Source organism: Felis catus, chromosome B3 (genome assembly GCF_018350175.1).
Source record: "Felis catus isolate Fca126 chromosome B3, F.catus_Fca126_mat1.0, whole genome shotgun sequence".
Lineage (NCBI taxonomy): Eukaryota > Metazoa > Chordata > Mammalia > Carnivora > Felidae > Felis > Felis catus.
Window position 1 is genome coordinate 32259664 of NC_058373.1, and position 26451 is coordinate 32286114.

General features: G+C 53.8%; 1 protein-coding gene across 2 annotated transcripts in view; it reads right to left on the reverse strand.

The window, feature by feature from the left end:
• Positions 1-3273: 3273 nt before the first annotated feature.
• Positions 3274-26451, reverse strand: part of CD276 (CD276 molecule) — a 28111-nt gene continuing 4933 nt past the window's right edge. For both annotated transcript variants that reach the window (XM_023255069.2, XM_023255071.2), the window contains exons 2-10: positions 17646-17784; positions 14521-14859; positions 14000-14314; positions 13041-13379; positions 12537-12833; positions 9308-9442; positions 8359-8400; positions 6871-6906; positions 3274-4789 (exon numbers count right to left, since the gene is read on the reverse strand). In XM_023255069.2, coding sequence (XP_023110837.2) covers positions 4767-4789; positions 6871-6906; positions 8359-8400; positions 9308-9442; positions 12537-12833; positions 13041-13379; positions 14000-14314; positions 14521-14859; positions 17646-17730 — 1611 coding nt within the window. In that variant the 5' untranslated portion in view covers positions 17731-17784 and the 3' untranslated portion in view covers positions 3274-4766. The remainder of the gene's footprint in view (positions 4790-6870; positions 6907-8358; positions 8401-9307; positions 9443-12536; positions 12834-13040; positions 13380-13999; positions 14315-14520; positions 14860-17645; positions 17785-26451) is intronic.

Sequence of the window (26451 nt, forward strand, 5' to 3'; positions counted from 1 at the left end):
TCCCAGCACCCTTCCTGCCCTATCTAGAATCCATTCTGCTAGTGGCCCTGAGTGCTCTTTGCCTGCACATTCTTGCTGCCACAGGGACTGGTGAAACAGGCTGTCAAAACAATCAGCAACTATCCCAACATTTAAAAGACACGGGCCTGTGTCCCTGAGATCTCTCCCCAGAAGTGCTCCCATACTACAGAAACTCAAGCACAAGTTTGTAGTATTTGTATCCAAACTACAGGAACGGGCAAAATATATTCTAGAACAGCAGTGCTATGAGATACTTACGTGCCCATTCAAAAAGAATGAGGGATGTCTTTGCAAGAAGCTAGACAGAAAATAGTACGTACTGTAGGATTCTATTCACATGAGGTTCAAGGACAAGCAAAATCAACCCATGGTGAAAGCAGCCCGAATAGCTGCAGTTGGGGCCATTGAGTGGGAAGGGGCACAAGGTAACTTTCTAGATTCTGAAAGTGTTTTATATCTGGATCTGGCTACCATGTGGAAAAATCCATGGGGCCATACATTGAGGACCAGCATCTTTTAAACACTAGACGCATGTAACACCTCAATATAGAAAGTAAAGAAAAAGAAGAACTGTGTGGGGAAAATGGGAATGAAAACAGAACACATAGCAGGACAATCCAGACGGTTTCGGTTGTAGAGAAGTGTTAGCCTAGGGAAAAGTCTAGAAGGATAGCAAGCCCTTAATAATGCTTCCCTCTGAGTGGGGGGACTGGAGGTGAAGACAACTCTACATTCCGTTGTTAAATAAGGAAATTTAACCAAGTAAATCTGAACATCTAATTGGCTTTCTTAAATGATTTGGGCCCTCTAACCAGTAGAGGGAAGCTCCCCGGAGTTGTACAAAATGGGGGGGGGTTTACAGGAGGATGGGGCAAGGAAGTTTTTGGGAAAAGGATGTTCCAGGCAAGGCTGCTTTCTCTGGGTGGGGTAGACCAATGGGAAGAGCAAGGGATCTTACCGTGCAGATGACCTCATCTTCCTTTGGGGGACAGAGAGGGCCCACGTGGGCAGATTTATTGACGACCATCAAGAAATCCCCACTAAGACTATATTTCTGGGGGAGGTCGAAAGTGCAGTTAGATTGTGTATTCAGTCCCGGTTTAGGGACTTGGCCTAAGTGATGCCATGTCGGGCCTGTGGCATTTTGTTTTTGTTTGTTTGCTTGCTTATTTGTTTAACACAACATTGTTCACATTTAAACTGCTTAATCGGCTGCTCCCCCCTGTCCCCCCGCCCCAATGCAGCACATTACTTCACGGCTCCTTTGGTTCCTGCTTCCCTGGGAAACCCCTGCCCTTGGAGGCCTGGGATTCTGCTACTTGGGGCAGACTTTGGCTTCATGTTTAAGACTTGGGCTTTGCAGGAGGACCTCCGGACACTGCCCAGTTCAGAAGCTGCCAGGGTCTCTGCTCATTGGCCTGCATACTCAACGACGGCCTCCTGGGACAAGCCACGTCAGGTCCTCCCCGTGAACAGACCCCTGGAAGGCATGGCTCCTGCCTGTGAGCAGAAGCAGAATGCTCTGAAAGAGGCGACAATCAGGTAGAGAAAGGCAGGATGACTCAGGGCCCCCCCAGCCATGCTATTTTCACCGCCTACCCGGTCTCCTCTGAGTGATCAGATCCACTAAGTGGTCTTCACAGCCATGGTTACAAATGCTCCTGGAGGTGAATTCCGGTCACACCTCGAGCCAGGCAAATGAACCCTTGCTCTGTCCCCTCTTTAATATGGATGTGACACCTGCAGGCTACAGCTTGTCGCACTGTGAAAATTATTTCTCCATTAAAATGCAGAAGTTGGAGCTTTGCCCAGGAAGGCAGCTAAAAATACTGCTCCCTGGGGGCACTTGTCACACGGGACTTGGTGGCCACCTTCCTCACCCCTCAGCCCCCAGGAACGCCCCACCCCTGTTGGCTCCCTCCTGCAAGCACTTGATCCAGTGTCTGAGGCTTATCCTGCCCCTGTCAGAAAGAAAAAGCACGGGTTACCATGCCTATTTCACAGATGGGCAAACTGAGGTCACTGTGCCCCGTCTGCAAAATCGCCTAGGGAGTGAGAGCCTGCAGCCCCGGCCGCGGGGGAAGGAAAATAACCCCTCACATGCACCCAGCGCTTTATAGTGTGCCGTGTCTTCTCACCCACTGTCTTGTCCAACTCCCAGAGAGATCCCGTGAAACAACAACTACCATCGTCCCCGCCTTGCAGGTAGCATTTAGCCTAGTGAGGTGAGCAACACGTTTGAGAACGCAGGGGGTAGTAAGGGGCAAAGGCAGAGCCCCGGTATGAGTCTTTTGATTCTAAAACATACCCGAGAACCAGCAGTGGGAGGTGCTCACCTCAAACGAGGTGACCGGTCTCAATGCTGGGGCCTCGGACTTTATAATAGGTGCCCTGGTTGGTGAAGAATGCCACATGCATTTCAGGGGAGGGCTCAGCACCCTACTTCATAGATAAGGAAATTAAGGTTCAGAGGTATGAAGGTCTTTGTCACAAGTCAGTAGTAGAGCTGGGAACAGAAGTCAAGTCCTGACCTCCAGCCCAGGTTCCTCCGGCTGCCCCAGGGGCTGTGGAGCTCTAGGAATGACTGGCTGGCCAGGTGCTGAGACCCTGTCACCCAGGGGCAGATGGGCACAGTACACCCTGCAGGGTCCCACATCCCAAAGGAACCCGGTCCTCTGGAAACCTGTTTGCTGCCTCTCTTCTCAGTCTTTGGAGGTGGAAGATGGTGAAATCCTCAGGCCTATTTTTCATACAAGAAAAGTAAGGTCCAGAGAAGGTAAATTTCCTGCTCAGAGTCACAGGGCAGAAGGAGGTCCCGGACCTGGATCTCTGATTCAAGTCTGGTGCCCATTCCACGGGGTCAGCCAACAACAGCAGGCAGAGCTCCTTCCCTGGCATCAGCTTCTTACCACATTTCAGCTTCCACATCTGTAAAATGGGTGCACTAGAAGTGGCCCTTAAGAAGCCCAAGAGCTGAGTCTTTGGAGACAAAGAAATTAGGTGATGCTTCCAGAAGTGGGAGGCGTCCCATACACTGACCGAAAGCTTGGTTTTCTGGACAGCAAACTTCACTTTACCAAGAAGGAAACTGAGGCCAGGGAGGGGCTGCATGGCCACAGAGATCCAGCGGTTTAAGGACGGCGAGAGGGAGGAGATACAGGCATCCCACTCTGGCCTCAGATGTCCGGGAGGGAATCCTTCCTGCCAAGTACTGCGCCCAACCTGCTTCCACACACTTCTCAGAGAAAAAGCTTTCTACAAAGCCATTTATTTTTCCCAAAATACACCCCCAGTTAACAAAATTCCTCAGAGTCCCACATTTAAATTAGACATGCCACCTCTTCCGTTCCTGGGGAAGGAAGAAATGTCAGCGGGAGGACATCAGAAGTTTTCCGGAGGCTGGAGGCCAGCAAAGGACAAGCCAGGAGATGTCTTCCCAGCCCCAGAATAGCACCGTGGTTGGGGCGGGGGGGTGGGGGGGGAGAGGGGAAGAGCTGTGTCCCTGCAGCCCTCCTGCCCCATCCCCAGGCTTCACTTAGGCTTCTGCTCTTCGGGGTCCAGAGTGCCATGGCCACCTGCTCACACCTGGAAAGACTTTGGAAACCATCAGATTCTCAGGTTTAGCAAGAGGCTCTGCCCCTCCCTCCAGGTTTCTGCCCGCAGCCCCTGCTCTGGGTAAGGATTAGGGAGGGGGTGGGAGTGAGGTATCCAGGAAGCTGTGGGCACAGAAAAGGGGTACAGTAGAGAGCAGGGCAGGAGCCCCCGCACGAGCCGCAGGCTGTAGCAGGCGGTTGCAGGTTTCCTGACAGTTCCCAGATGAAGGGCAAGCTCCTTAGAGAAGGGACCTGTCCTCTCACGCTGGATCCCAGGTGCCTAACACAGTGCTGACACCCCACGGATGCTCAGTGACTGTTACTAGAATGGATGAACAAAAGGAAAGGAGGGGCAAACAGCGGGATAGAAGCTGACCCCCAGGGGGCCCACGCGGACACCCGGAGACCCAGTGTGACCAGCACATGCTTCCCGTGGAGGGGGAGCTCACGGGGCACAGCCCACGGCACCACGGAAGAGACTGGGCTAAGGGAGGTCCGAACGTGTCCCAGCACGTGACCCAGCACATGCGCCTGTGTGCCTCCACGGGCCCGGGGGAAGGGCGCTGTCTTCAGTCAGCGAGGGAGGGAAAGGCCGACGCTGGGGCCAGAGGAGGGGCGGGCAGGAGGGGAGCCGCCTCTGGACTCGAGGAGATGCTGAAGGCTCAGGGTCCCTGTCCGAGCAGACGGGCTCACAGGTGGGTGGAAGAAAAGGCTGAGAAATGATAACTAGTATATCAGGGCCCCTGGAGAACCAAGGCCGGGGGTGACTGTGTATCCTGTCTTTGGAGAAAGAAGGCAGAGCATCAGTCTGAATACTGAGTCCTTTGGAGACATAAAGGCAGCCAGATGGTCCGCGCAGCATATCCGTTGGAGAAATAAGGTGGCGGGGTGGTCTCTGTGTCATGTCCATAAGAAATAGGACAGTAGGATGATTTACGTATCATGTCACTGGAGAAATAAGGCAGCAGGATGACTTGGGAGTCACGTCCATCGGAGAAATAAGGCTGCAGGGTGGTCTCTCTGTCCTTTGGAGAGTGAGCAGGACCTGCCAGAGTGGGAGGCATCTGTCGGAGGCAGGGCTCACCCCGAGGCCCCAGTGCAGCCAGAGGTGGGAGCCCCCAGGCAGGGGCTGCGGCCCCCTGGTGCTCGCCGTCAGGCTATTTCTTGTCCATCATCTACATTTCACGATGGAAAGAAAAAGCAGGGGAAAAGGCATTAAATGCAGGAGTTCTGCTCTCGGGCCAGGCACATGGTCACACACTTTCGGGTGCGGAGTGTGTCTGGCGGTGGCCGCCGCAGTCTGACTAGCAGCTCCCTGCGCTACACACTGCCCTGGAGGCCCAGACCGACCCCAACACGGGAGCTGAGCATCAGACGGACCATGAAGTGCCTGAAGGAGGCTGCCTAATCTTCCCCAGTCTACCCGCCCCACACCCTTCCCATCCACTGTCCCCTCTCCCTGGCACACGTGTCCCCTCCCACCACCACCTCCCTTTCTCTCCCCCTCCGTCATACCCTCCCCTCCACTAGCAAGAAATCCTTCCCAGCCCCCCCTCCCACACGGAGCTCCCCAAGAGCAGTGCTGTGGGGAACCTCCCTCCCTCTGGCTCTTGTCTCTACATGGGGGGCACCCAGTAGACTCACACCCTTGGCCTCGCCCCACTCCCCGACCTGAATGGGGAGCTTAGAAGGAGGACCAGGGCATGTGTGACCCTTCCGCTCCCACCCTTTGGGCTCCGTGTGTCCCAGGGAAGTAGTCTTCCCTTCCGGATACTGCCTCTGGGTTCACCCAGCGTGATCAGAGACTGGGGGGCCAGGCTGCCACACTCAGAGCAGGACCGGGCCATTCTGCAGCTCTCTTCCGGAACAAGGCTGACATTTTCATCTCCAACTGCTCGATCCTTCTATGCCTCATTTGGTTCAGAACAACAGAGAGGCAGATCACTTATCTCCATCCTTCTGTACCTCAGCACAGGCCTCCATTACTGCCATGGAACATTCTACAGCATTTAAAAGACTTGCTTGACAGAGCACTTTTGCATTTGTCACCCTGCCTAATTCTATCACAACCATCTGTAAGTGAGGGGCTCATTCTGCAGATGAGGAAACTTCCTGGAAGGTCAGAGGCGGAGACTAGACCCAAGGTCTCCCCTACCAACCCAGGGGCATCTACCTTCTGCACAAGGCTGCCTTCCTAAACACCTCTTACTGCCTTTCGTGCAAGTCTGAGTCTATGGCCCTCGTGTACATGTATTTTGTGCAGGTTTCGGAGGGCCCCATTGCCCCCTGCCTCTGGAAGTTTCCAGGGCCTATGTCCTTCCCCTCTCCCCTAAATGCAGGGGTGAGCCTCCAGGAGCTCAGTGAAAGTTTATTTCCTGACAGGGACACCAAGGAACCCTTAAGAAGATTTAAGTTTCCTTTAACTGTTAGCAGCCAACTTGGACTTTTAGGCGGAAGCCGTTCAGATCTACAGCGATACTGCACCAAGGAACGTTCTGGTCACAAGACACACACACAGATACACGGGTATCTCCACACAAACACACGTACTCAGATGTCGCTGTTGGTTACTTTCAGTAAGGATGAATCTCAAACTTCTAACCAACCCCTTCTCGATGTAACTGCTGATGCCGTATAATATGAATAACGATGATTGTTAACATTGATTAACCACCTACCATGTAACAGGAACATGGCTGCCTGGCTGAAAACCGTATTTCCTAGCCTCTCTTGTGCTAGGTAGGCGTCGTGTGACTAGGCTCTGATCGATGGATGTAAACCGGAGTAACAGGAGCTATTTCTAGTCAAGCCCTAGGGAAAAAACCTTCCTCCCTTTCCTCTTTCCCCTTCCGGAGGGGAGGGGCGCGGGGCCACAGGAGCTGGAGCAGCCTCGGAACCGGGGTGGAAACTCCTCGCAGAAGGAGGCAGACACCAATAAATGGAACCTGGCTCCAGGACATCAGTGGCCTTACGATCACCTAATGCTTAGACTGTTACAGGAGAGAGAAATAAATTCGTGTCGTTGTGATGCCTCTGTCATATCTGCAACCTATTAGAGCAGCCGGGACCTCGGTTACTCTGCCTGCTGCCGTTGCACCAGCGGGGAGTCAAGGCTGCTCCCCCAGGGAGGGAGCCTCAGGTCACCAGGTGGTGAAAAGGTGATCACCACCCCCACCACCAAGGACCCTCCCCCAGCCTCCTACACACAGATGTGCAAACACACAGACACATGTTCTCAAGCACCACGTGTCTTTACCTTCTTTGCTTTCCGAGTGTTTCAGAGGCCGCAGGGCTGCAAAAAAGGAAGGGGCACATGGTGAGGGGGAACCACGGGAAGGGGCGCGGGACGGGGTCCCGCAGAGGGAGGAGAGCCGGGGATGAAGGCGGGCCTGGATGACTGGGAGAAGCTGGGAGGATGAGGGCCACATCCCAGCGCCAGGGGAGGGTCTTAGGCCACTGTCCCGAGCCCTGGCTCTGCTCTGTAGCCTGTCACTCCTGTCTGGGCCTCCGTTTCCTCCATCTATACAATGGGAACAGCTACCCTGCCCTCCAGTGAGCTGGAGACGTGGAAGGACACCGAGTTTGCTCTGGAAATAAGGGCCAAGTAAGAAGCTACAGGAGGTTGCAGACGATCCCAGGTGGGCCTGGGGTCATGCAGACCTGACACTGAACAAATCTCTAGGCCACCCTCTTCTCCCCACCCCTCCCTCTCTCAACTACATCTGCCTCTGAGCAAGAAAAATGAGGCCTGATCCCAGGGCTGTCTCCACACCAAAGGCAGAAAATTAATTGGCATAATTTGCGGCAGTCCCCAGGTGTCCGTCTCCTGCTCTTCCTTCCTCGGGGGTGGGGAGGGGACTGGTGTCAACTGGCACCAGCCCAAATGATTCAACGGGAACCTGCCTCTCCCAGCCAGGAGCCCCAGAAGGGAGGGCGGTGAGGCCTGCAGGGGCCACGAAACACCAGTGCCTGGGCACCGGCCCCAAGCTGGGCTCCAGGTCTGTGTCCCCAAAGCCCCATCCCCTTTGCAGACCACCTATGTGTCTGGTCACTTGAAAGAGCTTCAGAACAGCCCTCTGGTGCCATCAAGGCAGGGTCGGGATAACACTTTACAGATGGGAAACTGAAGCCCAGAGCAGCAAAGCACCTTGCCCGAAGTCGCACAGCCTCTAACCACAATGGGACTGTCTTAAACTGTTTGCCGACTAACACGACTCCAAGATATCGAGAGCACTTACCAGGCAGCAGGTATGGCACTAGGCCCTTTACATACGTTATCTCATTTAATTAACCCACACAACCTATGAAGGGAGGCAGTCATTAGGAGGAAACCAAGACTCAGAGATGGAGAAACGGAGGCCCGGAGAAGCAAAGTGACTTGCTCAAGGCCAGTCAGCCTACAGGCTGGAGCTGGAACTTCAACCCAGGATGCCCTTCTCCTGAGTCCTCACTCTGCTGCTAGGAAGCCACCAGACCCCACGGCACAGGGTCACTCAGAGGGGACCTGGCCCTGGTAGAAAGGCAAGGCAGGCAGGAAAGATGCAGCAGCCCCTGGGAGGGAGTCGAGGGAAATCCAGATCCAGGCCTAACGCTAAGCAAAGACCAGACTCACCTGGGTAGGAGGCCACGATCCACGAGACACTTCATCAAACCTCAAGTGAATGTGGCTCCTCCAGGTCCTAGAGTCCTCATCCTGTCCCTGTGTCCTCTCAGCCAATAAGGCCAGCTCTAAGCTCAGACTCACCTGTTTTGGATCCTTCTCCATCCCCGTCCTGGTCCTCGGCACCTGGAAGACAAGGACTCAGCGAACAAGAGACCTTCGCCACCCACTGTCACTACTGCACTTCCCCATCTGACAGTGCCCACCACTCACCCAGCCAAGCACCTTCCTCTCACCCCTCCACCCACCCACCCACCCACCCCATCACTCCCCCATCCGCTCACTCGCCAAGCCCGTCCACCACCAGCCTCCAACATAAGCACCACCCACCTGTCTGTCCCTCCTCCTCCACATCTGCACCCTCCCTCCCAATGCCCAGCCAGCTCCCACCTCTCGCCGTCTACGTTCACGGTCGCCCCTGGAAGCCTGTGCGTACCCACGTGCCACCAGCCGGCACCAAAACCCCACTCACCGGTGTGTGCTCACCTCCCACCATGCATCCGAGTGGTCATACTTACCGGCCAAGCTCAAACCACCTATCTACCAATGCCAACTCACCACCTTCCGGTCACCAAAGTCAACCCACACTGATCCCAGCCTAGCTAACGGCAGCTGCTTCAGACTCTGCCCGCCAGGAGGCGGACACACCCTCGCACAGTGAGACCCGAAGCCATGCAGCATTCACGCACGTGTCACTAAACTTTCACGCTCTACACCCACACCGCCACTCGCGGACACGCTCATAGGACCTCCACCCTCACCATCGCACTTGAGCCCCACAAGTCCCCACCACTCTCTTCCAGTCCCACTCACACCCACGCTCAGCCTGCCGTATTCCCACCCTGAGAGGCAGGCTTGCACCTGTTCACACACACAAGCCATATTCAGCCTCAAGGTCGCACGCGTGCAGTCCGACCCCATGGGCACACTCATGCTCATTCTGTCACTAGGACGCGACCCGCTTGCTGATGTCACAGACACACCCACATGCCCAAAGACACGTGTGTGCATGCACACACTCTCTCTCGCTCACCTGCATTCTCCTCCTCACAGCTCTGCTTGATCTTTCTCCAGCACACGAAGGCCAGGGCCACCAGCAGGGCGACAAGGCAGACAGAGAGCCCCACGGTCACCCACAGGGCCTCGGGAGGGAATGTCATGGGCTGCCCTGGGAGGGGAAGTGGGGAGAATGGGAAGAGACGGTCATGCCCAGCACCCATGGCCCTGAGCACAGCACACCCCGGGGCCACAAGATATGAAGGGAGCTCCCACCCTTGCTGGGCTCCAGCACTATGAAGAGACCTCATTTCAGTCCCCACGCCCCTTCCCCACACACTGAGACACATCCAAACCCTGACACAGCCATGGCTGGTGTGCAAATGCTTCAACCCCGGCAGGGTTGAAGAGTCTGAAGTTGATGATGCTCTAGAACCTTCTACGGCTCCCCACTGACACTTGAATAATGCTTCGACCTTCTGGAGGACCTCTATCACGTGGCTACCGCTTACCCTCCCCCAGCCTTCCTTTCCAATTCCACTCCAGGAACCTCTGCTCCAGCCGAGCTGGTGTCCTGACCATTCTCTGCACAGACAACTGGTTCCTTCCAGCCTCCACACCACTGCTGTCAGGTTCCCCTACCTTAAAAAGTGCTGCCAAACTCTCACCTAGTTTAAGATTCCCCTCCTCAGGAGGACCCTCCCTGACTGTTCCAACCCCACCTGGTGATACGCCCCATCCTACAGATCAGGAGTTGGCAAATCATGGTCTGCGAGCCAGATCTGGCCTGTGGTCTGTGTTTGTACAGGCTGCGGGCTAATAATAGTTTTTATATTTGCAAAGGGTTACAAAAAAAGAAACAGGAGGCGCAGAAGGGGAAGGAAAAGCAGCAGCAGCAGCAGCAACAGAGATTGTACGTGGCCCACAAAGCCTAAAATATTTACTATCCAGCCCTTTACAGAAAGTGTTGGGGGAGCCCTGCACATAGATGGGGGTGGGAACTGAGGGTGCCCAGTGAGGGTTCTGGGTTTACCGAAGAGGAGGAGACTTGCCAGGGGAATGTTTCTGGGAAGCGTGGGGGCCCTCCTGTGAGCTATCTCGCAGCAGAGGGAAGGGCTTGAGGCGCCCGCACCTGGGTCAGCCCCAGCAGCTGTTCTGAGCACGCCAGCCATCCGCCCAGGCCCTGGGCCCGTGCTGGGTCCTGGGCAGAAGCCTTGGGGCCATCAAATCTAACAAAAGACAGAGCTGCTTTCCTCTGGTCTCTGGAGACCCTGAGCGCCCAGGGCATCGGCAGTCTTGGGGGGCCAGCTGGTTCTGCAGAAGTCACCGTCATTGCAAAGAGCCGTGCCAGGAGGACCTTCAGCGAGCACAGGCCCTGGCAGGGACACAGGCATGTGCAGCAGATGTTCCCTTCGGCCGGCATGGCTGGCAGAGCTGACACTCAGGACATTGCAAGCAAAGGGACACACCACCCAGGAGAGCAGGAGAGGGCAGCAGCTGACATGCAGGGCCAGGAAGGCTAGTCCACGAAGCCTGGGAAGGAAACCCCTGGGGATCCTCAGCGGGGCTCCTGTAGCAAAGGAGGGCACAGAGCCACAGAAATACCAAGGAGGGGGGAGGACCCCTTTCTACGTTCACCCCCTGACTGGTGTCAGTGCCTGGAACACAGGTCAGACATGCCCTCACTCAAACCGTAAAGAGCAGGGCTCAGACCTGGGTGTTGAGGTTCCATTTCCAGTGCTTGCTCCATAAAGCCCCCTCCATGCACAGCACATTCGACTTCACTAACCTCCAGCAGGTGTGGGAGAGACCAGGCTGGAGGACTGACAGCCTGAATCCCAGAATGTTTTACAAGGCACAAAGCTGCCTGAAGTGAAATACAGGCCAAGGGCTCCAAAGTAGGCCAGACCTGCTCTTACAAAACCAGGAGGCTGGGTGGTGGGGAGAAGAGAAAATTAGGCTGAGAGGCTAAAGGTTGGATTCTGGTCCTGGCTCATCTGCTCACCGAAGAATGCTGGAGTCAAGGGCCACAGACCCCATGGATGAGTTTAGAGGGGCCATGCACCCTCTAAACGTCAATGCAAACTATTGTGTTTATCATGTATCCAATTTTCAAAGAGGTGCCTGACCCCCCCCCCCCCCCCCCAAATAGAGCCACTTTGCCGGTCTGTAGACTTGGGAAAGTTCTCTCTCCTCGCTGGGCTTTGGTTTCCTCATCTCTGAAATAAAAGCACTCTCAATGTTACCTACTAAAGTTTAAAATAAAGTTTTTTTTTTTCCCCTCCTAGGTGGGCTAAGCATTCTCCCTACAGTTCCACTTACACCCATAGACCCTTTTTGCACAGCGTGGCAAATATCCAGTTCAGCCCAGTGTGCCAATTATCACAAAGTCCACCAATCCTTCAAGACCCTCTCAACTCCTGCCTGTCCCTGGAGACCTCTCCTGACTGCTCCAGCCCATTCTGACTCCTGACTCCTTTCTCAGAAAGCTTCACTTTCTCCGTTGACCTCACTCTACCTGGTATTTCTTATCCTCTCTGGAAACACACCAGGCAAGGGAAAGTCATGGGAAGGGAAAAGAGGACAACTAGACAGACAGAACCTGCTATCCTGACACCAGAGTATGTGGGGAGGCCCCCTCTTCACACCCGGAGACACAAGGAGCACCCACTGATGTGGACACTACAGGAAGGGAGGGTGTTTGGGCTCGGACCCCAAACAAAACCCCAACCAGATAGAGGGAATCCCCAAGAGGGCGGCATCAATCTGGTGTTTGACCACATGGGGGCAGCAGAGATTTCCGCCCCACCCACAACTGCTGCCTGGGTTGAGAGCTCCCGTGTGCAAGAGCTGCCACGGATGGGGTGTGGGGGACTGACCACCTGGACAGGCCCAGCTGTCCCTCAGGGCCTCAGATCACAGCAACACCTTCCCATCGCCCTGCCTCGCCATGCCTTGTGTCTGCTCTGGAGCTCCCACTCACACCTCCAGATTCCAGGCAGCTACGCCCTCCCCCGTGTAAGAAGCACAAGTACCACCTAAGGCGTTCTTAGGAGGGCGAATATTACAAATGGCTTTTATCAGCTCGTTAAAGAAAGTCCCCTAAGGACTTCTTGGTGAAGAATTTGAGACAGCTGAAATGTACGAGAATGTTTTTAAAAAGGCTTCTGACCACCCAAACCTACCTAAATTGCAGCTCTCAATCTAGAAAAAAAAGGCAGCGGCTCCCTCCGTCCTCCCCATCTGTTCATCTGCCCACTACCTACCTGTGATGGTGACGGAGCCATGAGCGTCCTGCTGCAGCACAGGGTTGCGCACCAGGCAGCTGTAGGTGCCATTGGCGCCCAGCACCACCCTCAGGACACTCCGCACGTCGAACAAGCCCTGCTCATTGGCCATCTGCGACGTGGTCACGTTGCCGGTCAGGGGCGCACCCTGCCCGTCCTGCCAGAACACCTCGGCCTCCGGGTAGCCCCGGTAGCTGGAGCACGTGATGGTCACCATGTCCCCGGGCCGCAGGTCCTTGTTGGGCTCCAGGGTCATGCTGGGCTTCGAGTAAGGAGCTGGAGTGGGGCAGAGGGTAGAGGGCAGAGGTCGAGGTAAGGCAAGGATGGGGGTGGGGGTCCGCGGTGCAGGATAGGGCACCTGGAGGAACAGGGGTCATTAATGGGGGCTTGAGTTATGTATGGGGTTCCTGATGGCACAAGAGGTAAGGGGCGGCGGGAAGTGAGGCGTGCATCCAGGGGAGGGCGCCCCCTCCCGGCGCTCACCCGCCACCTGCAGGCTGACTGCAGCGCTGCCGAAGTCCCGGATGCTCACAAAGCAGGTGAAGCTGCCCTCATCAGCTACCCGCACTCGCTGCAGCCGCAGGGACGCGTTGCCCTGCGCCAGCAGGTCGGGGAAGAGCGCGGTGCGGTTGGCATAGGCGCTGCCCTGGTCCCGGCCCTCGGAGAAGCTGTGCACCAGCTGTTTGGTGTCCGTCAGCTGCCAGATGAGGTTGAGCTGCGCCAGGCTGAAGCCGGGCTCGGGTGAGAAGGAGCAGCGCAGGGTGGCATCGGTGCCCACCAGGGCCACCACGGGGTCTTCTGGGACCTGGACCTCCACGGCGCCTGGGGGCGAGGTTGGGTAGGCGGTAAGGAGGGGCGGGGACAAGCCGGGGTACCAGCCCACAGCCTCACAGATCTCCTCCTCTATTAACTCCCAGTTCCTTCCTGGTCCATCTTCCCAGTTTCTCTCCAGACCCAAAAGCAGATTGAGTTTCCAGATTCCCAGACGTGGAGTCACCCTAATCTTATGACAAGAATCACAGCAGCTTGGCCTTGGCCTGATAATGCCTGTCCCCGGGGGCCAGTCCTAGGGCAGCATCCAACCCTAGCACAACCCCCCTCCCCTGAGATGGATCCGTTTCCCTCTCCTATCCGTACGCTCTCTGCTGAGATCTGAATGCTTTTCCATCCTTTCCAGAGGTTTCCTGAGCCTTGGAGTCAGGAAACCCGGAGAGCAGTAGAAGGCCTGTGGTCGTTGTCCTCACCCCCCCACCACCAACAGTGAGTTTCCCCGCCTCCCCATCCTGTTTATCTTTCCTGTTATCATTACAAGAATGCCACTGTTCTGGGAGACTGAAGACAGGGAGCGAGATTCAAATCCTGCAGCCCCTGCTGCTAGGACCCAAACCTCCCGCCCTCACGGGAGATTTAAGCAAACGAAACCCAAAATCAAAACCAAAAACCTGTGGGGCTTCTCTGGGGCGTGATGGTGACGGAGCCATGAGCGTCCTGCTGCAGCACAGGGTTGCGCACCAGGCAACTGTAGGTGCCATTGGCACCCAGCACCACCCTCAGGACACTCCGCACGTCGAACAAGCCCTGCTCATTGGCCATCTGCGACGTGGTCACGTTGCCGGTCAGGGGCGCACCCTGCCCGTCCTGCCAGAACACCTCGGCCTCCGGGTAGCCCCGGTAGCTGGAGCACGTGATGGTCACCATGTCCCCGGGCCGCAGGTCCTTGTTGGGCTCCAGGGTCATGCTGGGCTTCGAGTAAGGAGCTGGAGTGGGGCAGAGGGTAGAGGGCAGAGGTCGAGGTAAGGCAAGGATGGGGGTGGGGGTCCGCGGTGCAGGATAGGGCACCTGGAGGAACAGGGGTCATTAATGGGGCTTGAGTTATGTATGGGGTTCCTGATGGCACAAGAGGTAAGGGGCGGCGGGAAGTGAGGCGTGCATCCAGGGGAGGGCGCCCCCTCCCGGCGCTCACCCGCCACCTGCAGGCTGACTGCAGCGCTGCCGAAGTCCCGGATGCTCACAAAGCAGGTGAAGCTGCCCTCATCAGCTACCCGCACTCGCTGCAGCCGCAGGGACGCGTTGCCCTGCGCCAGCAGGTCGGGGAAGAGCGCGGTGCGGTTGGCATAGGCGCTGCCCTGGTCCCGGCCCTCGGAGAAGCTGTGCACCAGCTGTTTGGTGTCCGTCAGCTGCCAGATGAGGTTGAGCTGCGCCAGGCTGAAGTCGGGCTCGGGTGAGAAGGAGCAGCGCAGGGTGGCATCGGTGCCCACCAGGGCCACCACGGGGTCTTCGGGGACCTGGACCTCCAGTGCGCCTGGGGGCAGTGGGGTGGGGCAGTGAGGAAGGGTGTGGACACTGGGAGCCTCCCTAGCTCTCCTCCAGCTTCCATGTTAACCCCAGGCCGGTCCAACCCTCCGTTAAGGCCTGAGACCCAAAGTAACTTTATTATCTGTGGTCCCCATTCAGTCAGCGAGACGATATAGTAAGCACCTACTATTTGTCAAACATAAGGGTTAGAAATGCAACAGAGAAGAAGACCAAGGTCACACCCTTACAGAGTTTACCTTTTTTTTTTTTTTTTTTAATTTTTTTTTTCAACGCTTTTTATTTATTTTTGGGACAGAGAGAGACAGAGCATGAACGGGGGAGGGGCAGAGAGAGAGGGAGACACAGCATCGGAAACAGGCTCCAGGCTCCGAGCCATCAGCCCAGAGCCCGACGCGGGGCTCGAACTCACGGACCGCGAGATCGTGACCTGGCTGAAGTCGGACGCTTAACCGACTGCGCCACCCAGGCGCCCCCAGAGTTTACCTTTTAATGGGAGAGAGGGTCAAACTAAGACAAGTTCTCATTAGCGTGGGATTAGGAGCAGGAAAGCCGCAGGTCCTTGCTGCGCTCCTTGTTGGCTCATCCATACCCCGAAGGATTAGAGGTGGTAGCTTTTCAAAAATTTGACACGTACTTTATACCTGTCTGAGCTAGCCGCATTTTCTCATAAGTATATATTATCTTTATTAATCAGAAAGGAGAGTGTATACCAAATGTTAATAGTGGTTTTCTCTCGGTTGAGTGTCTGACTTCAGCTCAGGTCATGATCTCGCGGTTTGTGGGTTCGAGCCCTGCCTTGGGCTCGGTGCTGACAGCTTGGAGCCTGGAGCCTGCTTCGGATTCTGAGTCTCCTTCTCTCTCCGCCCCTCCCCCACTTGTGCTTTGTCTCTCTCTGTCTCTCAAAAATAAATGTAAAAAAAAATTTTTTTTAATAGTGTTCTTCTCTGGATGAGAAAGGATAACAAGTACTTTTTCACTGTTTTTTTTTTTTCCTAAAAAAACATGATTAGCTTTTATACTGGAAAGAAAGAATGCCCATACCTTTCAAGGTGGTGGTGAGTCACATTCTCACTAAAAGGATATTAAGTTGACATTTAAAGGGAATGAAAAAGAGCTTGATATACAAAAAGCTAGTGTCAGGGCGCCTGGGTGACTCAGTCAATTGGGCATCCGACCCTTGAAGTCGGCTCAGGTCATGATCTCACGGTTGGTGGGTTCAAGCCCCAAGTCTGGCTCTGGGCTCGCAGTGTGGAGCCTGCTTGGGATCTTCTGTTTCCCTCTCTCTCTGTCCTTCCCCTGCGCATGACCTCTCTCTCTCTCTCCCTCTCTCTCTCTCTCAAAAATAAATACATGAACATTTAAAAAAAAAAAGAGCTATTGTAAGTGTGTTCCAGCTAGACAGAACAGTGGGTACGGAGGCTCTGAGGCAAGATTCAGCTCCCTATGTGAAAATATCAGGTAGCTGTCCCGTGTGGCAGGAGAGTCTGGATGGGAGAGCTTTGTAAGACCAGTAAAGAATTTAGGTTTGCTACATGTAATGGGAAGTCACGGGGTGGCAGGGAAGGTGTTAATCAGCATAATGTGGCTATAATAATGCTTACAACTCACTCTGGCTCCTCTGTGGAGAACGGACTATTTCAGTGGTCCTTGTAAGACAGACACCAGCGAAGCAGGCCCGCTCAAAAAGTGTGAGGATCAAGAAGTCATGACCCAAAGCTGACTGGGATATAGCACCCATTAAAGGTTTCTTGCATTTAGAAAAATAACACTTTACGGTTAGTATTTTTATTGCGAATTATACACAGGGCGAGGGGATCATAATCTTTGTAGTGTGTAGAGACCTCTCAAGGTCTTAACCTGGCCCTGGATCTCTTGCTGCAATCCCAGCCCCAGGCCGGCTCTCCAACTGGTGCCCCGTGGAAGGGGCAATTGGGGATGAAACCTGAGGAATCACCCAGATAAAGCTCTTTCTCTAAAGAAATCAGAGCAGCCGGGACCACAGAGTTGTTTCCTCTTTATGACCAGCAGGTGGCACGAGACACTCAGCTTTGTCTTCCCCTATGGCGGAAGGAGGCAGTCTCTCCCTGTGCCAGAGGCTAAGGATTTCAAATCTGAGGATGTGGTTATTAAAAGTAATGCCATTGTTGAACGCTGACTCTGTGCCAAGAGCCGTGTGGGAAGATTTACATCATTTATTCAACGTGGTGACTGAGCACCTACCGTGTGGCTGCACCAATCCCGGCCCTGGGGATAGACCTTGCTCTTTGAGCAGAGCAGGCAATAAGCAGGTAAACCTATAACATGTCAGGTGGAGGAAAAGGCTGGGAAGAAGCATGCCGCAGTTGAGGACAGGGAGAGATGTTGTGCTATTTCACACAAGGTAGCCAAGAAAGCTTTGCGGAGGAGGTGACATAGGAGCAAAGACCTGAACAAAATAAAGGATCAAGTCGTGCAAATGTCTGGGGACAGAAAATTCCAGCCAGAGGGAACAGTACATGCAAAGGCCCTCAGGAGGGAACGAACACACACTGCGTGCTCAAGAAACATGTTAGTGCTCACATCACCGGTTTACAGAAAAGGAGACAGGCCAACAAATGCAAAGTAAGTTGCCTGTTGAATCCCAGGGATGGAAAGGCGTGCGGCCAGGGCACAGGGGAGATTGGGAGGACGTTCGCCAAAACCCTCCCCATCCCTGCTAGACAGAGGCTTAGAAGAAGCCCTGGTGGGTGTGGGCGCCCTCCCCCCATCCGGTCCCCACTCTGCTCCCCTCACCTGTGACGCAGACCCACAGCACTGCCAGGGCTGTGGCCAAACGCACACGTACACCCACACCCGCGCTGGCCCAGCGACACAGCATCTTCCTGAGAGGCAGCTGACAGCTGGGCTCTCCGTAGTGGAAGGCTGCCCCTGCCTGCGAGGAAGAGGAAGTGAGGTCTTTGTCTCCAACCAACGGTCCTCCCCAGGCCCTCCCTCACCTCACGCCCCCTGGACCTGGAAGCTCCTGGAAGGTTTCGATTGCCCATTGGCAGCTCCTCCCTCCACACCCTACAAGGCTCCCCACTTGAGGGATTTTTTGAGAGATGCTGGCAAGAGGCCACTCACTGAGTCACTGGGGAGGCTAGACCAGGGTACATGGGGGCCGCTGGGACCCACCGTTTCAGAACTAAGATGTTGGTATGAACTATCAGGAAGACAGGCAAGGTGGCAAGTAGAGGCAAGGCTGGCCGGCCCAGGGCAAGAATGTGCACAGATCAGTTTGGCTCAGTTTGGCTCTAGACAACAGCTGGTGGGGAGAGTAAGGGCTGAGGCTGGAGCCAGACATAGAGATAAGCTGAAAGTTCTGAAATTTATCCTGAAGGCAACTGGGAGCCACTGAAGGTTCTGGAACAGGAGAAAGGATATGGTCAGAGCTGTGCTCCATAAAAATGACGCTGATAGCCTGTACAGGATAAATGAGAAGAGATAAAGCAGGTCTGGGTGAAAACAACAGCAGTGGAGGACGTGGGGAGAGGGGAAGGGAGCCGGAAGGGAGCCGTCAGAGCGGCCACAGTTTTGAGCCCGGTGAGCAGGCGAGACGGTCGCTGAGACAGAACATGGAGGCATCCGCTGTATGGTGTGTGAAGTTAGCAACGTTTGTGCAGAAACTTCAGGGGAGAGTTCTAGGAGGCAGCTGGTGTAAGCACAGGGGGCCCAAGAGAGAGCATATTTGCTAGTTTGGCGCTCTTTACTGAGTTACTGAGACCAATCGGAAATGGAAGAGGCCAGGCCTGGGGTGGACCCCAGAGGCTGAAGTCAGGACTGAGTGCGAGGTATGTGTGTGGTCACAGGTGAGACCTGAGCCAGAGACGCCCAGACCTCCCTGGGCCCAGCCGTGATCCCAATCCTGGCTGCCCCCCACGGTGTCTGACTTGGGCAGGCCGTACCCACCTCTACCCTGTCCCACAGCTGCTGCCTGATTGTTCACGCCACGTCCTATCGAGCCACATAACGAGTGTGGATTCGGTCTATCCAACACTGTTCAACAGGAACACAAACGATTTCACATTCTCACAACCACCCAGGGAGAGGGGGGAGTTGACTCGGTCCCATTTTGCAAGAGAAAAAAAATAAATAAATAAAGCCCATACAAGTGAGGGGACTTTGTTAGTGTGATATAATTTGCCAGTGAGCACAGATGAGGAGGGTCCGGGTGCCCAGCCTCCTGCCACACCTTTCTGCCTCTCCCAAGGAGCAAATCTCACCCACAGCTGTCAGCATCATGCGGGTCACAAGGGACCTGGCCTCAGGCCTTCCAGTCCCAGCCAAGCACCTCCCCCCCCCACCCTTCCCCCCAACACACACCAGGCAGCTGGTCTGAGGGAGTCCCTCAGCCAAACCGGGTGCATCCTGCCCCCCCCCCCCCACCCCAGCTGTCCACAGCGGGGAAGCCCTGAGCAGCCACTTCCTTCCCAGACACTTCCGGTCCAAACCTGGCAGCCTCAAAGCCTCGCCGCCTGCTGAGTCAGCAGCCTTCTCGCTCATTCATAAAGGCACCCTTGGCGGGCACCACATCCTGCTGACAAGGGCAACCACTGGCCACAGGAAAAGCTAGCAGGCGGCGGCCTCCCGCACTGCTCCCCACCCCCACCCCCAAGGAAGAACCAGGGACTAAGGATTAAGAAGCTTCCAGATGCCAAGGCTCCCTTCCTCTCTTTCACCCCCAGACAAAACCAAGGCCTATCTGTTCTTCCCAGGCCAGCTCCCTCTCTGTTTATGCCTGCCACTCCCACCCTGACTCATGGGGTCAGCACTCCTCTGACCCACCTGTGCCCTTCCTCACTGGCCCTGCTATCTCTGCTCTGCCCCCACCAACCTCATTGTCTACGATGTCTGCTCTCAAGACCTAAGACAGGAATCTGCTCACATCCTTGCCCATGCTCAAGAACCTTTCATGGCTCCCCACTTACCACTGAAATACAGCCACTTTGCTCTGCCTGGCACTCAACACCTTTCTTATGAAGTCTCCAGACATTAAGCCAGGGTCTCTTGGGAATGCCTGCCATTCCTGGGTAGGGGAGGTCAGGGAGCACCTCTCTCCTAATCAGACCTATCAGAGCTCTCCAAGGGCCAAGCTGTCCTTCACTCCAGAGGGAGAATGAGAGGCTTTCCAGGGGTGGGCATTGGGCTTGCCCACCTTGATTACCTTCCTAGATTCTGAACCCAGGGAAGTTCCCACCCTCATGGTTTACCCTCGGGAAAAGCCTGACGACAGTCTAAAACCAAGATGACCTGAGAATTCCACAGCACCAAGAGGCTCCTACCCCAACAGCTGGGCCCCTAGGGGCTGAGGGCCCGAGGGAGAAATGCATCTCTGAGACAAGGTGCCACACAGGGAATGGGGGCTTGGCCTGGGAACAGAAAGCCAATCACCGCCCATCGGGAGAGACGGCTGCCCCTGTCTCAGAGCCTCATGGAGACGCACAGATCGCACGCTGCATTTGCACAGCCCTGCCCACCTTCTCTACAAAGGGGAATTCTCATCCCCTGGCAGGACGGGCCCTGGAGTCAGCATGCGCCACCCCTCCCCATGAGTCACCAGCCAGCCCTCCCTCCTCCTCTTCCTTCATCCCAGTCTCAGCCCAGTGTGGGAACTCCAAGGAGCCCTGCCGGGAAAGAACACAGAGTGCCTTGGCTTTCCCGGAGAAGCAGGACTGAGGGGACCAGCCCACCCTTGGCCTGACAGTACAGCAAGTTCATCCAACCCCAGCAGAGGTGTGGCCACAGGGAAGCTCCCAAGAGAGGACCCAAGATATGCCCCCATTAAGCCAAAACCAAAAACAAGATACCCCGAACCTAGGGATGCTCAAGAGGAACTCCTTGCCCCCACTATGACCACCCCATACTCTCTTAACCCCCTGCCTCCTCCCAATCTCTGCAGGGGCCACTTGGACAATGCTTCCCACCAAGAGGGCAAGAAGAGTCAAACCGCATAACTAGTGTCAATCTGTGCTAACCAGCATAGCACAGAGGCAGAGCTTCTGAAAACAGCAGTTTAGCACCTGGATCAAGCTATGCCTGAAGCACACCTAGACTGCCCAGATACTTGAGTCATTCTTTTTTTTTTTTTTTTTTACTCAAGCTACTTTCAGCTAAGTTTTTATTATCTGCAGTGGAAGGACTCCTTGAATATACATTCATTTGTATATTCAGTAGTGCATTTAACCACTCACTGAGTACCTGGTAGGCAGGCCTGCCAGATCTGGGGACAGAGAGATGACTAAGCTGTGTCTGTCCTCAAGGAGCCTGCATTCCAATAGGGAAGTGCATGTAAATCACTGCACTTCAATATAGTATATTATTTAAGACACCGTAAGAACTACTTGGAAGCACCTCAGAGACGTAATAACCCTAAAGGTGGGTCCTGAAAAATGACGAGCAGCTCCCCAGGTAGACAGGCTGGGAAGGGTAGCTCCTCCCCAGCCCCAAGTGACCTGTCCTCCTGGCACTGCCTATGTGCCCAGAACCCTTTGAAATAGTAGGAAATGAGTTCCAAGTTCGGCATTCTGCTCTCAGCTCTGACACTGCTGTGCAGTTTTTAACAGATGACTTCCCCTGTCTAAATTCAGTATTCCTATGTAGAAAAGAGATGCTTTGCTGGCACCGCCCGGGGGGCTCAGAGCATCCAATTCTTGACTTCAGCTCGGGTCATGATCTCGCGGTTCGTGGGATTGAGCCCCATGTCGGGCTCTGCGCGGACAGCACAGAGCCTGCTTGGGATTCTCTCTCCCTTTCTCTATGCCCCTTACCACACGCATACCCTCTCTCTCTCTCTCTCTCTCTCTCTCTTAAAAGGAATAAATAACCTTAAAAACAAAGTACGACAAATGCTTTGCTGGACCCTCGTGGAACTTGATCAGTACGTTAAACTTGCATGTACTGTATCCTTGAGGTATATCCAGTTTAGTTAACTACCACGCAGGTCACATTGAAATGTACAAAATGACTGCAGTGGAAACCACCAGTTTCCCCCTATACCTACTCTCCTTCTCTGTAGAATTTTGAATTAGGCACGTGGCCACTCAGCTAAAGACTACAGAGCCCAGCCTGCCTTGCAGGGGAAACGTGTGTCCGTGTGACCATCTTCCGGCTAACAGGGTAAGAGAGGAACTGATGTGTGCAACGTCTGGGTCATACCGTTAAACAGAGGGCGCATACCCTCTCTTTTCTCCTCCCCTTTCCCACTAGCTGAAACAGCTGGGGTGGCCATCTGAGGCCACGCTGCCAAAGGCAACACTCTGGGGACTTCAGAACAGCAAGACGCAAGGCCCCCTGAGGGGCTGCAGTATCAGCCCTGGACATACCCAGACTGTCACATGGGTGAGAATAAGCATCTACTCTAGCGTCACTGTTATTTTGGGTCTTTCTTAACAGCATCTGAAGTGACTAATTTAAGGAGCCATCCCTCCCCTCCTTTCCATCCTTCTCTCCCAGCTCTTCCCACCCCATGAAAATTGCCACTGCTCAGAGCAGCGAAAGGAAACCACATCTAAAATAGGTGTTTCAAAATACGAACTGGACACTGTGTCATTTCAGTCACTTAATGATGCCTGGGCCCGGCTCAGGAGATATTTCAAGGGTAGATGTGACCTGGCTTGGGGATTGTTTGTAGGGGAAGGAGGGGCTGAAAGAGGCAAGGACATCCTGAAGGCTTGAACAAATGGGCACATGTGCGCACCCATCGTAAGATGGGGAGACCTGGAAATGAAGCATGTTTAAGAGGAAGCTTCCCACCGGGCTTGAGCTACAGGTCATCCGTGCCAAATGTCACATGGACTCCTGGACACACAGAGCTGGAACTCAGAACAGGACAGGGAGATACCCACGCGCTCATAGGGATGGGAGCCAAAGTTGGGATCACTGAAGAAGATTTTGGAAAGAGAACAGGTCCCCCAACAAATTCTGGAGTAACTGCAGAAGTTAATGGTCAGGTATCAGAACAGGGAATCTCTCTCTGGCCACCCTCATGACCCATTTGCCCCCTCCAGTGATGGGCACCCACTACCTCCCAAAGAAGTCCGCTGGTTTGGGGGCAGCTGTCACTAGTAGAAAGCTCTGCCCTATCCTGAGCCCAAATCTGTCTCCCATACAGTCCTCCTTTGACCTTGTAGAACAAGTCTGCCTCCTCCCTGCAAGTTTTGGATCTTCTTCTCCCTTGACGAGCTCACACTGGGCAGCCATGCAATATTATTCACCGAGATGACCCAAAATGACAGCGGCCAAGTTGTGGCCAATGACCGGAAGCCATTTAGTCGCATTGCTGCTGATTCCCATCTCTGCCATCCTCTTCTGACGGACTTGGGGAAGGGGTGGAACTTTACGGGACGTTTCATTCGGGTTCCCGTTACCTTTCAGCCAGCTGAGCTGAGTCCATCACTCCAACTGCCACGATCTTCTCTTTCAAATTGTGGCAAAATGTAAGGAACGTGAGGTTTACCAGTTTGACCATTTTGAATGTACGGTTCGGTGGTGTGAACTACAGTCACAGTGTTGTGTAACCATCGTGATCTTTTCAAGTACTGTTTTGACAGCTCCTGGTACGCAGAAGGCAATGGATAATTTTTTGGTGGATGAGAACAAGAAAAATGGACGTCACCCCCCCAAAATTGCTCTCTTCTCCGTGCTCTGGTCCTCGTGTCATCAAGGTCCTCAGGAAGAGGACAGGAACAGGAAGACCCCGCAGCACTAGGTTCTGTCCCTGGATCAACGTCCATCCGCTATTCAGGGCTCTGAGATTAGGAGTCTTCCTACCCAGCTGCCCATCACATGTCCTATCCGCAAGGTGTCACTACTTCTGGCAGAGGACCGGTCAAATGCAGAGAACCAGGAAAAAAAAAAAAAAAGGCTCATTTGAAGAAGATGTACTCCTCTTCAAGTGCTCGATTAATGACTGGTTCCAGGATTTTGTCAGGGGTGAAGGACACGATCACCAATCTGTTGTTCCCATAATTGGCCTTCTCTCCCCTAAAACTGGCCGTCTGCTCATCTCAGGCATCCTGGCATTCACTTCTCCATTCATGCAACAAACATGAAGAAGTACTATAGGGGTGGAGGGTCCAGCAGTTCCCTGGAGGGGTGGGGAGGTTCCGAGGAGGAGACATTTCAGCAGTCTGGCAGCTTGAACAAAGAGTGGGCCCCCACAGCACCCTCTGAGAAGACAGGGGCTCTGAGGAATGGCTGCCAGGAGATGGGGCAGGGGAGGTGGTCGGGGGGTGGTTAAGGATTGATTCTGTACGCTGTGGGAAACCGTAGAAGGCTATGACCCCCACCCCCTCTGTCTACTCCAGTTGTCCTGAAATCTCCCGGACAGCTTCTCAGCTACCTTATCTCCAAGTTCACTCAGCACCAGGTCGGACAATCACAGGGGCCAGAAGATAAATCCATGTGAAGCAGATTATCACCTCCCCACCTGGCCTGAACACCTTCTTCACAGCTTCTGCAACTTCCTTCTTTGGCAAAGAAACAAAATAGATACTGAGCAGACCTTCTCTGCCTTCAGTGGTCAGTCTTGATACTCTTTGTCACTTTCCTCCGCATCCTTCATTCTAGAGTGCTTCTCTCTTGTTCTACACTGGCTCCTTCTAATAACAAGGCTCCCCTGTCCTGCAGGGAACCTAGTCCATGTGGTGCTGGTGGGACTGACCCCCAGCATGGGGCCTCAGCGGGTGTCCAGAACGGACTCATTGGAGAACCCTCAGTGATTGGCTCTGGAACAGGCCTATGAGCCAAACCACACCCCATCAGACTTCCCAGAGCTGTTCTGCTGGAGCTAGTGGAAAAGACTCTTTCTGTAAAGGTCCAGATAGTAAATATTTTAGGCTTTGCAGGCCATCTGATATCTGTCACAACTACTCAACTCTGCCATTGTACAGGGAAACAGTCATAGACAATGTATATATGAATGAGCAGAGCTGTGTTCCAACAGAACTTTATTTATGGACACCCAGATTTGAATTGCATGTAATTTTCATGAATCACATGATTTTTTTTTTCAACCATGACAAATGTAAAAACCATTCTTAGCTGTGGGCTATACAAAACAAGCAGCAGAAGATTTGGCCCACGGGCTGCAGTTTGTAGGAACTGGATTACAGATCCACTAGCTCCAGTCTCAAAGACGCCCAGCTAGCAGCAAAAATGGGAAACAGTGGGGAACTGGTACATTAATCATGGTGCATCTACGTAAGGGAATAGCACATAGCTTTTGAGAAGAATGTGTACTAATATGGAAATAATTCCACGGCATATATCATGTCAATAAGGTATACTGTCAACTGTGTGATCTCATTTCTATATTAACAAATGGTCCCATGGTCCTCTCTCTCTGTGTCAATATCACCTATGTTTCAGTACAGGTCCTTCCTCCTCCGGCACTGAACCTCCTGGGGTTGGCTCCTAGGCCTTCTCCTCAAATCTCTCTACTATTTTTTCCTAGATGACTTCATCCACTCCCGTGGCTTTAAATATCATTTATATGCTGGCAACTTCCAGATTTTCTTCTCCAAGCCCACACCTCTCTCTCTGAGCTCCAACTGTCCCCTCAACATCTCTGTGCCAGTGACTCACTTTTAACCTGTCCCTCTTCAAACTGTTGATGTACCCCTCAAACCTGTTCCTCCCCAGCTCTTCCCACATGGGAAAGGCACCACTCTCCACTCTCTGCTCAAGCCAGAAACCTGAGTTTCTCTCACCTCGACAATCCATCACCAAGAGCAACCATTCCTAACCCCAAAATATATTTTAGGGGTCGGCAAACTATGGCCTGAGCACCGGATCCAGCCCACTGCCTGGTTGGTCAGCTCACCAGTTAAGAAAGGGTTTACTTTCTTACGTGGTTGGAAATCAAAAGAATATCTCATGAGACACGGAAATCACACAAAATTCAAATTCCAGCGTCTGTAAATAAAGTTTCATTGGAACATAGCCACATTTCATTTACGTATTGTCTGTGGCTGCTTTTGCACTACAAACAGCAGAACAGAGTAGTTGCAATAGTCACAAAGCCTAAAATATTTACTTTCTGGCCCTTTGCAGAAAAAAAAGTCTGCTGACTTTTCTGATAGTTTCACTCCTGTTTCTCTCCACCTGTGCGGTTCTCTCCGGTCTGCCAAGTCGTCATCATCTCTTGCCTGGATGACCACAAAAGCTTTTTCACTGGTCCCTCTACTTTCTCTCTCGTCTCCCCACCCAGTTGTATATTCCAGTCTTGACTCTACACAGCACACAGAATAACTGCTATAAAAACATAAATTGCCTCAGGCCAACACGTTCAATATTTAATCAGCTCCTCCATGGCCCACAGAGCCCTACCCGGTCCGGCCTTGCTCACCTCCCCAGCCTCACCTCCCCCCATCTGCCCCTCGCCACAGTGGCCTCTTCTACGTCCTATAACATGCATGACATAGGTAACATCTCTATCCTGAGAGTCACCTTGGCAGAAAAGCCAGGCAGAGATCTGCCACTCCAAGGAAATCCCTGTTACTCACGGCACAGCTTTCTTTTCCTCATGTCATACTAGAACCTCCCTGAGAAGAAACAGCAT